The 16,455-nt window shown below is 36.2% G+C and overlaps 1 protein-coding gene and 1 pseudogene across 1 annotated transcript in view; one reads left to right on the top strand and one right to left on the bottom strand.

Moving 5' to 3' along the window:
- Positions 1–1,927, top strand: part of LOC148132973 (uncharacterized) — a 3,034-nt pseudogene extending 1,107 nt beyond the window's left edge.
- Positions 1–6,354, bottom strand: part of LOC113430092 (protein eyes shut homolog) — a 241,382-nt gene extending 235,028 nt beyond the window's left edge. The window contains exon 1 of the mRNA XM_087945298.1: positions 6,247–6,354. Coding sequence (XP_087801424.1) covers positions 6,247–6,249 — 3 coding nt within the window. The 5' untranslated portion in view covers positions 6,250–6,354. The remainder of the gene's footprint in view (positions 1–6,246) is intronic.
- Positions 6,355–16,455: the final 10,101 nt, after the last annotated feature.

The raw sequence follows: 16,455 nt of genomic DNA, 5'->3' as shown, positions 1-16,455 counted from the left end.
CTGCCAACAATGTTCAAGCTGCTGACTGGCATCATAGCTGACAGGATCCAGGACTACCTAGAAGCAAATAACATCTTGCCAGTAGAGCAGAAAGGAAACAAACGAGGAAGCAGAGGCACAAAAGATCAGCTCCTGATTGACAAAATGATTTTAGAGAACTGCAAAAGCCGAAAAAAAATCTGCATACAACTTGGGATGACTACAAGAAAGCATTTGATTCACTACCGCACAGCTGGATCATCAAGTGCCTGAATGTCATCGGAATATGCAAGTGCATTGGTACTTTCACAGCAAATCCGATGAAGCACTGGAAAACAGAACTGTTTATTGGAAGTGAAAGCTACGGACTGGTCAACATCAAAAGAGGGATTTTCCAGGGTGATTCTTTGTCATCTCTGCTGTTCATCATTGCCATGACCCCCCTGTCAACAATTTTACAAAAAACTAACCTGGGTTATCAAACTGCTAAAAATTCACAGAAAATATCAAACCTGCTGTACATGGATGATCTGAAGTTATACGGAAAATCAGAAATTGAAATCCAGTGACTGACCAATACAGTTCAAATTTTCAGCACTGACATCAGCATGGAGTTTAGCCTGGACAAATGCACCACAGTGGCATTGAAGAAAGGGAAGATCATAGAAAGTGATGGAATTGAAATGCCCAACGGACAAACCATCAAGTGCCACCAACCCGAAGCCTACAAATACCTGGGCATACTGCAGCTGGATAATATCAAGCATGGGCAAGTGAAAAATGTGGTCAGCAAAGAATATACACAAAGGGCCAGAAAACTTCTAAAAAGCAAACTGAATGGCAGTAACACCATCAAGGCTATAAATACCTGGGCCATACCCATCATCAGATATACTGCTGGGATCATAAACTGGACAAAGGCGGAGCTGGACAGCTTGGATAGGAAAACAGGAAAACTGGTGACCATACACTATGCGCTGCACCTGCGTAGTGATGTCGACAGGTTATATTTGCCCAGAAAAGCAGGTGGCAGAGGACTTTTCCAAGTGAAGCAGACAGTCGAAGAAGAGAAGCATGCTCTGGCAGATTATGTGAAAGACAGTGCTGAAACAGCTTTGATGGAGGTCAACAAGAGGAAGCTGCTCAAAGTGCAGCAAACCAAGAATCAATATAGAAAAACAGCAATGCAAACTTGGGCTGACAGCTGGTGTAACAAAGCACTGCATGGACAGTTCCTTGAAAAGATCCAAGGAAAAGTAGATAAGGAAAAGACCTGGTTATGGCTGACCAACGGAACACTGAAGAAAGAAACAGAAGGCCTGATTCTTGCAGCTTGAGAACAAGCCATCAGAACGAATGTAATCAAAGCCAGAATAGAAAAATCTGCTGATGACCCCAAAGACCTCTGCAAAAAAGCGGATTAAACCATTGATCTTATACTGAGCTGTTGCAAGACAATAGCTCAGACTGACTACAAACAACGTCACAACACAGTCACTCAGATGGTCCACTGGAACTTGTGTCACAACTACCACCTGCCTGTAGCAAAGAACTGGTGGGATCATAAGCCTGAAAAAGTGGTCGAAAATGAGCATGCAAAACTACTGTGGGACTTCCGAATACAGACTGACAAAGCTCTGAAACACAATAACCTGGATATCACGATTGTGGAGAAGAAAAAGGTGTGGTACCTGGCAATAGCAGAATCGACGAGAAACAACTTGAAAAAGTCACCAGATATCAGGATTTGAGAATCGAACTGCAGAGACTCTGGCATAAACCAGTGCAGGTGGTTCCAGTGGTACTTGGCACACTGGGTGCTGTGCCTAAAGACCTAGGCAAGCACTTAAAAACAATTGGCGTTGACAAGATCACCATTGGTCAGCTGCAGAAGGCCACCTTACTGGGATCTGCTCACATAATCTGCCGATACATCACGCAGTCCTAAACACTTGGGAAGTGTTCGACTAGTGATTTGTGATATGAAACTCAGCATGGTTATCTCGTCTGCTGTGTATACTGTCATTTTTGTGTACAACAACAACAACAACAACAATAATAATAATATAGTATAGTATAGGAAGAAAGAGATTTGTGTAGAGTTAAAGTTAATAACATGACTGTTCACTCACTGAAAATGTACTCCACATACAACCAACAAGAAATATAAAAAGTCTATAAATGAAGGATAAATTTAAGAAAATCTAATAAGTATGTATGACCTATGTATATTATGCCCTGCAGAACAAAAACCATTTTGGATTTAGAATTGACAAAAATCTTTGCATTCTTGGTTAAGTACGCATGTATTAATATAATAACCCAATTTATATGATATTCTTCATTATATATATTTTCTTTTACCACACATATTTGAAATGTTTTTGTTATTTTAATTTTTCTTACATTGCATATTATACAGACACACATTATATGTGTGTGTGTAAGTGTCTGTGTTGTTTTTCTTTTTTACTAAATTTAGCTTTAAACAAATATTTTGTTTTAGAATTGCTGCAATAAATTGTGCTAATCTTGAAAATGCTCAAGATATATTAATAGTTATGAACTTTAAATATCTTTCAGAGTTTAATGAGAAACTCGTGTTTCAATGCATTTTAAGATCAAGGTCACTTTTACAAGACATATCCAAGTTGTGCATTAATATACACATGGAAATCAATGCCTTGAGTGATAGACTTGAAGCTAATATTGTATTCTGTTTGCACAGGCAGTTTCTCAATAGGTCTGACATTGATCATCTGTCCATTTGATTTGTTAACCTTATAAAAGTGATTTTATACAAAATGACTGAAGGCTTGCAGTGTAAAACAATGCCATTACAAATTTTAGTCTGGGGTGGAGAAGGAATCATAAATAGTTGTTTCTTTCTTTCCCTTTCTCTACAGAATGTTTAGGATTGACAAATCAAGAAGGATTTGGTTGATATAGTTGTTTGTTTGTGTATCTAACTCTGTGTATGCATACTGAGTATTCTCTGAAGTCAAGTTAGCTTCCAGTTTTTGAGGCTTGATGCCAATCATTTGAGTGGCAAAATACAACTAGTTTATAATCAGTAAATCTCTGTGAGATGGCAACACCTATATATCATGGCAGAAATGAAATCATCATGTCTTTGCCTCTCTCATGAGTGCATGGTGACCTATATACCACATAATAAATCTTCTCCTACCAGCAGTGATTATGTACGAAAACAATGATTCTACAAATCAAAATTGTTGAACTTCTCTTAAAAGAGTTTAGGAGGTAGACATAATTGGCACCACTTAAAAAAAAACCTGGGAGCATAGTTTCCGGCCTATAGCTACATTAATACCAATCTGAGCTTACTATCAAAACTCAGAAAACTTATTTTTGGCATTTTTGTATCCCCACACATATGTGATACCATGAGAAAAGGAAAAGGAAAAAGAAAAGGGAAAGGAAAAAGAAAAGGAAGGAAATGTAAAGAGTATTATTTGAAAAACAAGGGAACCCCAAAACCAAATCTCACCAAGAATATTGCTTAAGATCTGTGTTTCTAATTTAGCAAATTTTGAAACAATTAGATCAAATTATGTTATTTGAGATTTTGGAGTATTGTATCAGGGTGGAAGTGTATTTGTTAAGAAGGGCATTTTAAGCTTTTCTGCAAAACACCCAAAGAGTCCATATATAAAGATAAATAGATTGGGCAGGAGCAAATCATTTGCATTTTAAAATTTCACTGTAATGGAGATGTGTCATATTATGCATTGTATTCTAGCCAAATTGTAACGAATGGCACTCAAACACTCAAGGAAATCATATCTTAATTAAAGTAGTAACTTTTAACAATGAAGAATTTTGATCTGGACAGGCTACATCAACCCTCCCTACTTCAACATAGGAATCCATGCCATTAGGTAGACCAAACCAAAACTTCAACTCTACAAGAAGAATAGAACCACACTTTATTGAGATAACAAAGATAAGAATGTTTGACTTTCACAATAATATGCAAACCTTGTTATCTGGCGGTGACTTGGGCAAACACCTCCCTGATTCATTGAGTATAAGAGGGAGGGGAAGTATAGCAAAAGCAGAGTAAGAAGATTCTGTTATTCCAGTCTATTGTAGAGATAAAGAAGATGGCCTTGGAGATATACAGAAATTGTTGTTTAGGAAAAGCTTTTTTAAAGTCTAGAACAGGGGTGATTTCATTGAGGGACGTTTCAGGGTTGTGTCTGACCTCAGGGACTGGGGTGGGCATGGCCAGGGTGGGCATGGCCAGCTCAACGTCACTCATGTTGGGGGCACCTGTGGTGGCCCGAGCACTCTGCCAGTGAAAATGGGCTCCCAAGCTCAGTTTTCGACTGCGATGGCGTCCTACATGGAAGCCATGTAGATCTCTGGGGGGATGCTATTCTGAAGGCTAGGCACTGTGACAAAGAAGGACCACTTCTATGGTCCCATCATGTGACAGTGTTCAGTTGAGAGAACCCAGAGCACTTCCATTTTGTGTGATCTTACTGGATGGGCAAAACCTCTGGAGATAAATCTACTGGCATTGTTGCAGTTTATTTTATTGATAATCATGCAAAAGGACTAGGGACTTTCAAAACCATGTGTAAACTTTCACATTAATAAGTAAGTTCCCAAGATAACTGTCTGTTTCAGAGTGACACAGTGGTATTCATTTGGCATGATACTCTGAAATGATAGATAAATGCTCAAATCATTTAAATCCCAGGTTTCCAGGAAACACTCCGGATGAAGCAAGTGCAGCTTATATTTCAATGTCAATATGCATAAAATGGAGGACAGGAGGAAAATGAAGGTGATCATTTGAATTTTGGAAGGAAGGAAGGAAGGAAGGAAGGAAGGAAGGAAGGAAGGAAGGAAGGAAGGAAGGAAGGAAGGAAGGAAGGAAGGAAGGAAGGAAGGAAGGAAGGAGCAAAAATAAAACTAATTTATAGGTTCAGTATGAGCTTTTCTAAATAATGTCCGAAGAGTATATTACAAACTTTAAACCAATATAAAATTATACCAACCATGATACAACTTTGTCATTTTTTTCAGTATAAGCTGATCATAGACATTTATTCTTAGCAGCCCCTCTGCTTCCCCACAATAGTTATAATAATCCACCCTGATTACTTTGGAATAAGGTTTTAACCTAAAATAAAATGGACATACTGTGTATCGAGATCCTTGAAATCTTCATCCTCATTAACAATAGCAACAAACAAATCACTCAAAAATATAATTAGATACTATGAGCAATTACTGTATGCAATGTTTAGCGTTAATTAAAAACAAGGAAGACACACAGTGCATATAATTTCCTCAGTAGAACACCCATAGCATTCTGTTCTCTGATGGTATAGCCATGAAGGAAAGTATGGAGGAAAATTATGGAGATTGCTATCTTAAAATTATATACATGTTAGTAAAGTTTGAAATAGCAAATGTGTTTTTATTTTAAAAAAATCCTTATTCACCTTTTCACCTTTTCCCAAATACGCAACACAATAAAATAAAATGAAAATCATTGGAAGATGTATAATAAGACCCTGCCCAAAAGTTGGAAAATGAATCGTACCTGTTCATTAAAACTAATATAGAAAGAAACATTGTTTTGTTTTAAAGAAAACAATTAATCCTGAATGCATTGGAAATAAAGGATTTGTGTTATATTTTTCTGATTGTAAATTCTCTTTTAACTGACTTTTTGATTGTTTCAAAATGAACATCTTGCCAGTGTGCAGAATAAACTTCATACAAAATGCAGAATTGCCATTGCCAACTGTAAAAACAAACAAGCCAAACCACTATTTCAAATTCCCTCGTATTTTGCTGCTTATCCTGTGTTATTTATTATTATTATAACACCTGCTGTTATTTATTAGCAGTTACTGCTAATACTTATAATGGGGGCGGAGATGATTAATTCTCTTTTTATCCAATGAACTTTATATTCCCTTATAATATTTAGCTGCCATGAGTTGGAAATAGTACATAGAAACCTTTCCCAATTGCATTAATTATAGAGTTTTTAAGGTATATTTTAATCCCCCCCCCCCAAAAAAAAGTATTTGTCTACATTCTGTAACCTGTTATTCTTTGCTGATAAATAAATCCTAGAACAGGTGGAGGCTAACATAAGGCCTAGATTTTATCTATCTAATCTCCGGATGAATATGACAGGCCACCATCTGTTCTTCATGTACACCATAGATAAAATATTGCCATGTAATTTAATCATTTAAAAACTTAAATTCAACTTACCATTTTATTTTATCAGCAAGGGATGTTTCCTTGTCCTTCTGGACTCATGACAAATTTAACTGTTTTCAGTCTGAATTTCAGCCTCAGTGAATTATGTAGAAAGACGGGCCTGATCACTAAGGAAATCTGACACTGAGGGTTTAGCGATGGGATCAGAAGGTGATATACTGAATAAAGAAGCAACTAGGTTATAAGAGACCTTGCAGATAAGAACAACAACAAAGCCATTAATACGCCCAATGCCATTTTTTGGAAATAGAAGAAAGCATAACTTTTATGTATCCCTTTTCTTATTTACACCAATAATAGGAATATTTATGAAGTACTTAAAAGAACTGGATGGTGAGATATAGGAACATGAAAGTCGATGCTTTAAGACTTACATCTATAATGCCAATGTTATTAAAATGCTAATCTGCAATTTTATTTGCAGCATGTTATTTCTTTTATTATTTGTCAGTTCTAATAACACCGTTAACATGAAATTAACATGAAATCATTAACCAGGGATTCAATATGCTAAATTTTCTTCTGATTCATGTATCACCCTCAGGCCACTTTGTTGAAAAATTTGTTCCATAGATTCAATTTTTTGATCAAACTTGCCACTTTACAATTATAAAGACATTGTGAGTTTTATTAGGTCATTAAAAAAAACATATATTTTAAGTGATTACTTACCATGTCTAAATATCATCTTGCTTTCCTTGTTTTATTTCCTTGGCCTCTTCCTCATTTCCCCACTCCAGGAAGGAGATATTGATAGAATTGCAGCTTCCCCCCCACCCAATTTGTGCTGAAAATTTTAAATCCCAGAATGCAATGGAAGAAAGCCCTTTGCCCATCAAACCATCTTTACTTTGTATTGGAAAGAACTCTCAGAAACAGAGAAAGTAGTTCTGAGCGCACACTGGGATTGGTTTTCATTGCTAAGCCAAACCTGGATTTAGCTGAGATGATTCTGTTCTTTCTTAATTTTTGCTTCCCAGTATTAGTGTTAAGGTAAAATGTCAAACTGCTTTATTACATAAGAAAACATTGATATTGCCATCCCTCGTTAAGCATACAAGTTCCATGATGCATCACTGCACATTCCCCTCCCACCAGGTATAAAAAGTACTTGCTTTTGGTTTTGAAACTCTCTCTCGTCTTCCCCCTGGAAGAATGATGTACCTAAGAGAGAACATAGACATAATGTAAGTTTACATTTCTACAATAAAACAATTACTCTGACCATAAACATTTTTTGAAGTTAATTTTGGCTAGATTCATTAAAGGTTATTAACAATTAGTCAGATATTAGAATTACTGGAGAAATGCAATATGTTTGATGCCAAACCATCATATACCCCCATGCAGACTGACTTCTTAAAGAACATGTTTAATGATGATGAGGTATTTAAGAACAATACAGTTTATCGATCTACAATTGGTTCATTACTTTATATAGCCAATTGGACTAGACCGGACATAGCACTATCAGTCAACTTACTCTCAAGACACGTAAATAACACAAAAATGTACCACTGGAATGTGATCAAAAGATTATTGAGATATTGAGATATTTGAAACACACCGCAGATGCAGTTTTGTCGCTTAATCCAAATACATCGAGCACACCTAGACTTTCATGTTACGCAGATGCCGATTAGGCTGGAGATGTCAAAACATGAAAAAGTACTTCAGAGTATGTTATTTTTCTGAATGATAGTCCTATCCACTGGTATACCGGAAAACAAAAACTTGTATCAACTTCAACTACAGAAGCCGGATTTGTTTGTTTATCAAATGCCGCAAATAACTTAATTTGGTTCAAAGATTTATTGATGGACATTTGGAAAGAACCTTCATACCCCATAATCATTCAGGAGGATAATAAAGCAGCAATAGATATATCCAAGGCCGATGCTGTAGGCCACAGATCAAGGCACATCGACATGAAGTACAAGCACATGAGACAGTTGTCAGAAATTGGATTCATAACAGCTGTACATTGTGAGACTAAGGAACAAAGTGCAGCTATTTTGACCAAACCTCTTCCCTCAAAACAACATTCATACCTGACAAATAAACTGTGTATAATTATATAAATGGTGTATGGTAATATCTATGTTAATGTTCCCTCAATGATAAATCAGTTCGACCTTAGAAGGGGAATTGTTAAGGTAAAATGTCAAACTGCTTTATTACCTAAGAAAACATTGATATTGCCATCCCTCATGTTAAGCATACAAGTTCCATGATGCACATTCCCCTCCCACCAGGTATAAAAAGTACTTACTTTTGATTTTGAAACTCTCTCTCGTCTTCCCCCTGGAAGAATGATGTACCTAAGAGAGAACATAGACATAATGTAAGTTTATATTTCTACAATAAAAGAATTACTCTGACCATAAACATTTTTTAAAGTTAATTTTGGCTAGATCCATTAAAGGTTATTAACAATTAGTCAGGGATCCATTTAGCTAAGCATTTTCCTTTCCAAAATTGAACTGAAGGGAAAGCTTGTCTGCAATTTTTCTGAGGGAGAATATTATATATATATATATAGAAGGCCTTATTTTATGCATTTTCCGTCTTCTATGCCATGAATAATTCAACTTACTTTAGTCTTTCTGACCCTTCTGTGGTTAGCAATACTTTTTTAAAAAATGTTGTTATGACACCTTACTATGTCGCATTTGGCAGGATAATATTCCGCTTGACATAGGCTACCACTGAAATGAATTAGGGGAACTAACATGTGATACTGGACGGCTCAGTAACCTTCTTGGAACTGAAACTGCAAGTCAGTAGAAGATCCCAATAATCTTCTGTCTGCTTTGAGGCTGTACTGACTAGGCTCAAGTTTAGTATAAGGGCATTAAGGAAACCTGGACTCAGATCATTCAGAGAAGTTGCCTCAGAGAAACAAAACTGACAAGGAGACAAATATTCAGAGCTGCTGCCTTAGTGATCCATTTCCCTTTGAGATAGAAGAATTCAAAATGAGGGAGATTGTTTCTCCAGTTGTGCAACTCCCCCTCCCAATGTGGTGATCCAGGGCGTGGCACAAAGGCAACACAGTCAAATAAGCAAGAAATGTTCCTTTAGTACCTCCAACTTTGCCCCCAATGTCCAGATTACCTTCGGCTGGAGAAACAACTCTCCCAAGAACAGTCTTTAAGTGGAGGAAATTCAGTCCGAAAACAAAGTACATACAAACTGTAAATAAAAATCCACACAAACCATGCTGCAGTAATTAACTTGACAGGGCAGGAGAAGGAATTGCAGATTTGAAAGTCCAGCAAAACACACACAGTTGGGAAACCGCCAGGAACCCAGATACGCCTTGATGATACCAGAAAATTCACGATTTGCTCCCAACAACTTGCTATGCACAGCTTCCTTTTTTAAACACTGTGTTCCCAGCTGCAGCTAATGAAGAGAATCAGGGCCCTTTCCTCTCCCGTAAGCCACGCAATGAACGAAAAGAAGAGATGGGAAATTTAAAGGCAGAAATGAAATTAGACATCTTAAAGTTGGATCAAAAAATTGAAACAATGCAGCAAGCACTAGAAAGGAATGAATTAACAATAAAGAAGGTTGAGAAAAGGATGGAATAAATGGAAAAGAAGCTGGAAATGGTTGGTGAGCAATTAAGAAATGTGAATAAAGAAATGGACGACTCCTTGGTATGTCTGGAAATAGACAAGGCTGCAGCATATCTGAGATTCCAAAATAAAATGGAATCTAAAGAAGAGGACTTAGAACAAGTAATGGCAGGAATATTAGCAGACCTATTGGAAAAAGATAAGAATGATATTCTGAAAGAGTTAGATGAAGTATATAGAGTGAGCACAAATTACGCAAGACAACATAAACATCCAAAAGAGGTCCACGTGAGATTTGCCAGAAGGAAAGTTCGAGATATTATATACAAAATTTCTAGAAAAGAAATAATTACATATAAAGGAAAAGAAATCTTGGTGCTTAAACAAATCCCAAGAAGAGTGAGAGAGCAGAGGCGAGATTATAAATTCTTGGCAAACCAATTAAATCAAAAAGGTATTATATTCAGATGGCTAATCCCAGAGGGAATGCTAATCACTTGGGAAGAAAGAAAAATTAAAGTAGACTCCATGGAAAAAGCCCAAGAAGTCTATGAACGATTGATAGGCCATGAAGAATCGAGTAGTAGAGACAAATTAGAAACGAATTCGCAAGACGACCAAGACTATCAAAAAAATAGAGATGGGAATCATAGGAATTCGAAAAACAAACAACATCAAGAGAGAGAAGAACCGAAGACGCACAATCAGCCACAAAGAGAAACATGAATAACTACAAGACAAAGAGCAAGAGTTAATTAGGTGATGGACGAAGAAAAGAAAATACCATCAATTAACATAAATGGCCTAAACTCTAGGATAAAAAGGAAAAGAATATTAACCAAATTAATTAAACAAAATGCAGATATAATATGTTTACAGGAAACTCATATAAGGAAGGAAGAAGAAAAATATCTAGAATGCCCCAAGCTAGGGAATTTGTACACATCGCCAGCAGATTTTAGGAAAAAGAAAGGGATAGCAATTTATGTGAAAGATGATATGAAAGCAGAGCCAATTTGGATAGACCCCAATGGAAGAATTCTGGTGTTACAAATTTGGATTAAATCAATCCCAATTCTACTAGTGGTAATTTATGCCCCTAACGATAACCAAAAGGAATTTTTTTAAACAATTACATGGGAAATAGTGGAATTAGATAAAAGGAATATTTGTATCTTGGGGGATTTCAATGCTATTGTGGACCACCAGAAAGATCACAGTAGTAGGGCGGAAAAGAAGAAAAAAAGAGAACTACCGAAAACATGTGAAGAAATGATGATTGAACTAAATTTGATAGATATGTGGAGGAAATTGAACCCTGAGAAAAAGCAATTTACATTTAACTCCAATCCTCACCAATCATGGACACGAATCGATATGGTATGAATGAATGCTGAGTTAGTAAATGAATTAAAAGAGATTGAAATTTTACCAAACGAATGGGCAGATCACAATCCAATTCAGATAGTGTGGAAAGGTAGGAAGAAACCAAGGAAAAGGTGGACCCTAAATACACAGCTAATTAAAGAGAAAGAATTTATGAATAGATTGATGAGGAATTAGATTATTTTTTAAAAGAAAATAATAATGAGGCAACTACAAAACAGAATATTTGGGATACAATGAAGGCAATAATAAGAGGCACAACGATATCATACACTGCTAAAAGAAATAAAGAAAAATATGCCCAACAAAATAAATTAGAACAAAGAATCAAAGAATTAGAAATTCAGCTGCAAAATACCCCAAAAGATTGTAAATTGAAAAAACAGATGATAATAACTAAACATAAATTAAATTTAATCAAACAAGAAGGAATGGCTTCAAAGTTGAATACAGCCAGACAGATATTTTTTGAACAGGCCAATAAACCAGGAAGGTGGTTGGCCTACAAACTTAAAAAAGAAAAAGAAAAACGATTGATCTACCAATTAAGAGATGAGAACAGGGATGCCCAACAAGGGATAGAACAGAAAAAAGAAATTGCATGTAAATTTTTTGAAGATCTTTATAAAAAGGAGGTAAATGAGGACATGATAAGAAACTATTTGGGTATTACTAAAGATAAAATAATCAAGGAGGAGATGAAGGAAATGTTAACTAGAGACATTACGTGGCCCGAGTTAAAAGTAGCAATAGAAAACCAAAAGAACAATGGACCCGATGGGATGCCAGGGGAACTTTATAAGAAAATAGGAGAACAAATAGGACCTCTCATGGTTGAAGTATATAATGAGGTCCTACTAGCAGCAAGAATGCCGGATTCATGGTAGGAGACACTGATATTGTTGATTCCGAAAGAAGATTCAGATTTACGACTTATACAAAATTATAGACCAATTTCCCTGTTAAATACTGATTATAAAATATTTGCCACAATTATAGCAAATAGATTGAAAAAAAATATTGAATGAATACATACATAAAGATCAAAACAGATTTCTTCCCAATAGACAAATTAGGAATAATTTAAGAAGAGTATTAAATGTTTTGGAATACTACGAAGCCCACCTGGAAAAACAAATAGCCCTTGTATTCTTGGATGCACATAAGGCCTTTGACAATCTAAATTGGCAATTCCTAATCCAACAAATTTACAATATGAATTTAGGCACTAAATTTGTAAACATCGTGACTACAATTTATGATTCACAAAAGGTGAATATTATAATTAATGGAGAGTACATGCGCTCAATAAAAATAGAGAAAGGAGTCAGGCAGGGATGTCCATTATCTCCCCTGCTCTTCATATTATCTTTGGAAACATTGCTTGCACGAATTAGACAGAACCCAGGAATAAAAGGACTAAAAATTAAAAAAGAAGAATATAAACTCCAGTCATTTGCGGATGATATGGTATTTTTCATAGAGGAACCAATTGAAACAGGTCAAGAACTATTGAGAGAGTTAGATCAATTTGGGGAAGTTGCAGGACTTAAAATTAATAGGGAAAAAATGAAATTAATAACTAAACATTTAACAGAAAAACAAAAACTAAAATTGGAAAGTATAATGGGACTACAAATAGTAAAAAAAGTTAAATACTTAGGAATTTGGTTGATGGCTCAATGCAAAATAATTATAATAAATTATTACAGCAAGTCAAAAAAGATTTAGAGATATAGGTTAAATTGCAAATCTCCCTATTAGGGAGGATTGCCACTATAAAAATGAACATTCTGCCCAAATTTATTTACTTATTCCAAACAATACCAATAAAAATACATAAAAATTACTTTGTGGAACTTAACAAAATAATTACTAAATTTACTTGGCAAGGGAAAAAACCGAGGATAAACTTAAAGGCAATGCAAGACATGAAGAGCAGGGGAGGTATGGCACTCCCAAATTGGGAATTATACTATAGTGCAGCCTCATTACTTTGGTTGAAAGAGTGGGTAAATCTGTCAAATAAAAGAATCTTATTTCTAGAAGGCCACGATTTACAGAGGGGATGGCACGCATTTTTATGGAACACTGGAAAAATTAAGCAGAAGTATTTCCACAGACATATAATTAGAGATTCCTTATTAGCTAATTGGAACAAAATTTAAAAAAAAATATTATTTAAAAATTCCAACCTGGATCTCAACGATGGAGGCGATGATACATCCAAATAATCTAGATCTTAATAAAATGATAAAATACAAAGACCTTCTTGATGTGCAAGGAACTTTAAAATCATGGCAAGGTCTCCAAGAACAAGGGCTACAAGTAGACCGGTGGGCTTATTTGCAAATTCAAAATAGATATAGCCAGGACAAGAAAAATTTTGGAATTTATGCTAAGGCACAACAATTAGATAAAATCTTATTAGGTCCAGATAAAAAAATATAACTAAATTTTATAATTATTTATTAGAGACAGAATTAGAAGAGGAAGTAGTCAAAGGCAACATGATAGCTTAGAGTAGAAACATAGGACGTAGCATTACATTATTAGAATGGGAAAAGGTCTGGACAAGGAACAATAAAATTACAAAATCAGCAACATATAAAGAAAATGCCTATAAAATGTTTTATAGATGGCATTTCTCACCCTCGAGAATAGCGAAAAAGTCTCCTAACATGAATTTGAATTGCTGGAAATGTAAAAAGAAACACAGAATATTCTTTCACATGTGGTGGTCCTGCACTGAAGCCCAAAGATACTGGCATAGAATAAAAAAATGGTTAGAGGAAACAACGGCAGAGCAAATTGAATTAAAACCAGAATTCTTCTTATTGGAGATATTTAACAGACAAATTTCTAAAAAAGTCAAATATATAATACTGCATATTCTTACTGCAGCCAGAATAACCTTTGCACAGTGTTGGAAACAAGCAGATATTCCAACAGAGGAAATGGTCATTCAGAAGATAACAGCCTGTGCAGAGATGGATAAGTTAACTTTAGCACTTAAGGAAAAAGAAACATCAGAATATTATAGAAGCTGGGAATGCTGGTATGACTGGATAGAACAAAAATAGAAAATATATTAGTAAACAACAAAAATAGAAAATACATTAGTAAACAACATAAAATGTAAAAGACGTAGTAATTATATATTCGCAATAAGATGTATTTGTAAATATATCACCAATATCGATAACAAACAAGGAACCATAGACTGTTGATAATAGAACTGCTAGCTTTTAATTTTCTTTTTTCCTTTTTCCTTTTTTTTCTGTGTGTTGTGTATGTGTTTGTTTGATATTTTAGTTGTATAATCAATAAAGTTTGTTTTAAAAAAAAAAGAACTCAAGAAGTTGCAACACAGCAAACGACCCAGGAAATCACAGCACAAGACCAAAGATACCACAGCAATAAAACTGACAAGGTCACCACACAACCCATTACCCAAGACATTACAACACAGGAGAAAAGAGATCAAAACACAAACAACCCAGGAGATTAAAGCACAAGATCCAGGATATCTCCACAACAAAACTCACAAGGCCATCACACAGCCCATTACACCAACATCAACTCCATCAACCAATCAAGAGGCAACAGCACAGCCAACCAGCCCAGCACACCAGCCCCCCCCACTAGTATTTATAGAGAGACGGCAGCTCCGATCACACACTGCTTGCACTGGCATGAAGCCGAAAGCACCAGCCTGAGGATGGCGAGTGGGACCTCGCCGAAATGTCACCAAGATACTCTTAATCTTATACGGGAAAAGACCCGAACACACCATACCTGTACCCGTGAAAATCTAATATGTATGTATGTATGTATGTATGTATGTATGTATGTATGTATGTATGTATGGTATTCAGCTTTGTTCAGGTATTTTCCCACGTCATTATAGTTGTGCTTTTAAAGTTGTAGCAACGTTTTGGCAGAATCTCATCTGCCATCATCAGGCTTCTGTATTGTGTTCATCTGTGAGTCAGACTTTTACAGTTGTTTCAGTTTTAAATTTGGGGCTAGCCTACTGCTGTGCCAGAATGGTTTTTTCTTCATCCGGATTGGTTGGGAGTCTTGGTCTGTGTTTATTTGTCTTGGAGTTTGCTGTGTTCTGCTTGATTGGTGTTTCTAATATCTTCTGTCTGTTTTGTGGCTTTTTTGTGTCTTGATTGGCTGGCAACATTGTGTTCCTGTATTGGAGGCTTTTAGCGCAGCTTGGCTCCGAGTAAATGGACGGCTATCATTTGTTAGGAAGCTAGGTTTCATCTGGGTGCCTGGTTGGGGTGTGTTTGAGCTGGAGGTATCAGGGGGGATCTGTTTGTGCCCAGGTGTTTGCCTGGCTAGTGGTGTGGATATTTTTTTGTTTGTGAGTGCAGGCTTCCAAATGATTGACAGTCTGGTGGAATCATCTCTTCTATTCATGCTTTCAGGTCTTTTTTCAATCTCTATGGCTTCTCTGATAATTCTGTGGCTGGGGTTTTCTATAGTGGCTAGGGTTTTGATTCCATTGAAATTGATGCTATGACCTGTGGCTTTCATGTGTTGGACTAGTGAGGAAGTGTGTTCACTTTACTGCATTTTTGTGTTCATCCAGGCGGGTACTTATTCTTCTATTGGTCTGTCCAATGTATGTGGCAGGGCATGATGCACAGCGGACTTCATATATGCCTTGGTTTTCCAGGTCAATTTTATCTTTGGGGTTTCTAAGGATGGCTGCTGTTTTTCTGTCTGTTTTGAAGGCAGTCTTGATGTGATGCCTGTGTAGTATCTTACTGATTTTGTCTGTAGTACCTCTTATGTAGGGCAGGACAGCTGTTCCATAGGTCTGTTCATCTTCTAGGTCTCCATTCTGTCTCAGTGTGTTTTTGTGGATCAAGCCGGTGATTTTGCTTTTGTGGAAGCCGTAGACTGCCAGTACTTTAGTCAGGGTGCATAGTTCAGTCTTTATGTGTGTCTTGTCTGCCAGGCGTTTGGTTCTAGCAATTAGTGTTTTGGCCACGGAGTTTATCTGTGCTGGGTGGTGGTGGGATTGGGCACTGAGGTAGCGGTTGGTGTGTGTTTTCTTCTGGTATATGGTGTGTCCTAGTGTGCCATCTGTTTTTTTTTTTTTTTTTTTTGTAGATTAGTACATCTAGGAATGGTAGTTGTTTGTTTGTTTCCATTTCCATGGTGAACTTGATTTTGGGGTGTGTGCTGTTTAGGTGTGTTAGGAAATTGTTTA

This window comes from Notechis scutatus, chromosome 1 (assembly GCF_049901735.1).
Source record: "Notechis scutatus isolate UNSWTSFEM ecotype Mainland chromosome 1, rNotScu1.2, whole genome shotgun sequence".
In the NCBI taxonomy this organism is placed as follows: Eukaryota; Metazoa; Chordata; class Lepidosauria; order Squamata; family Elapidae; genus Notechis; species Notechis scutatus.
This window is presented reverse-complemented; position numbering and strand designations above follow the sequence as displayed.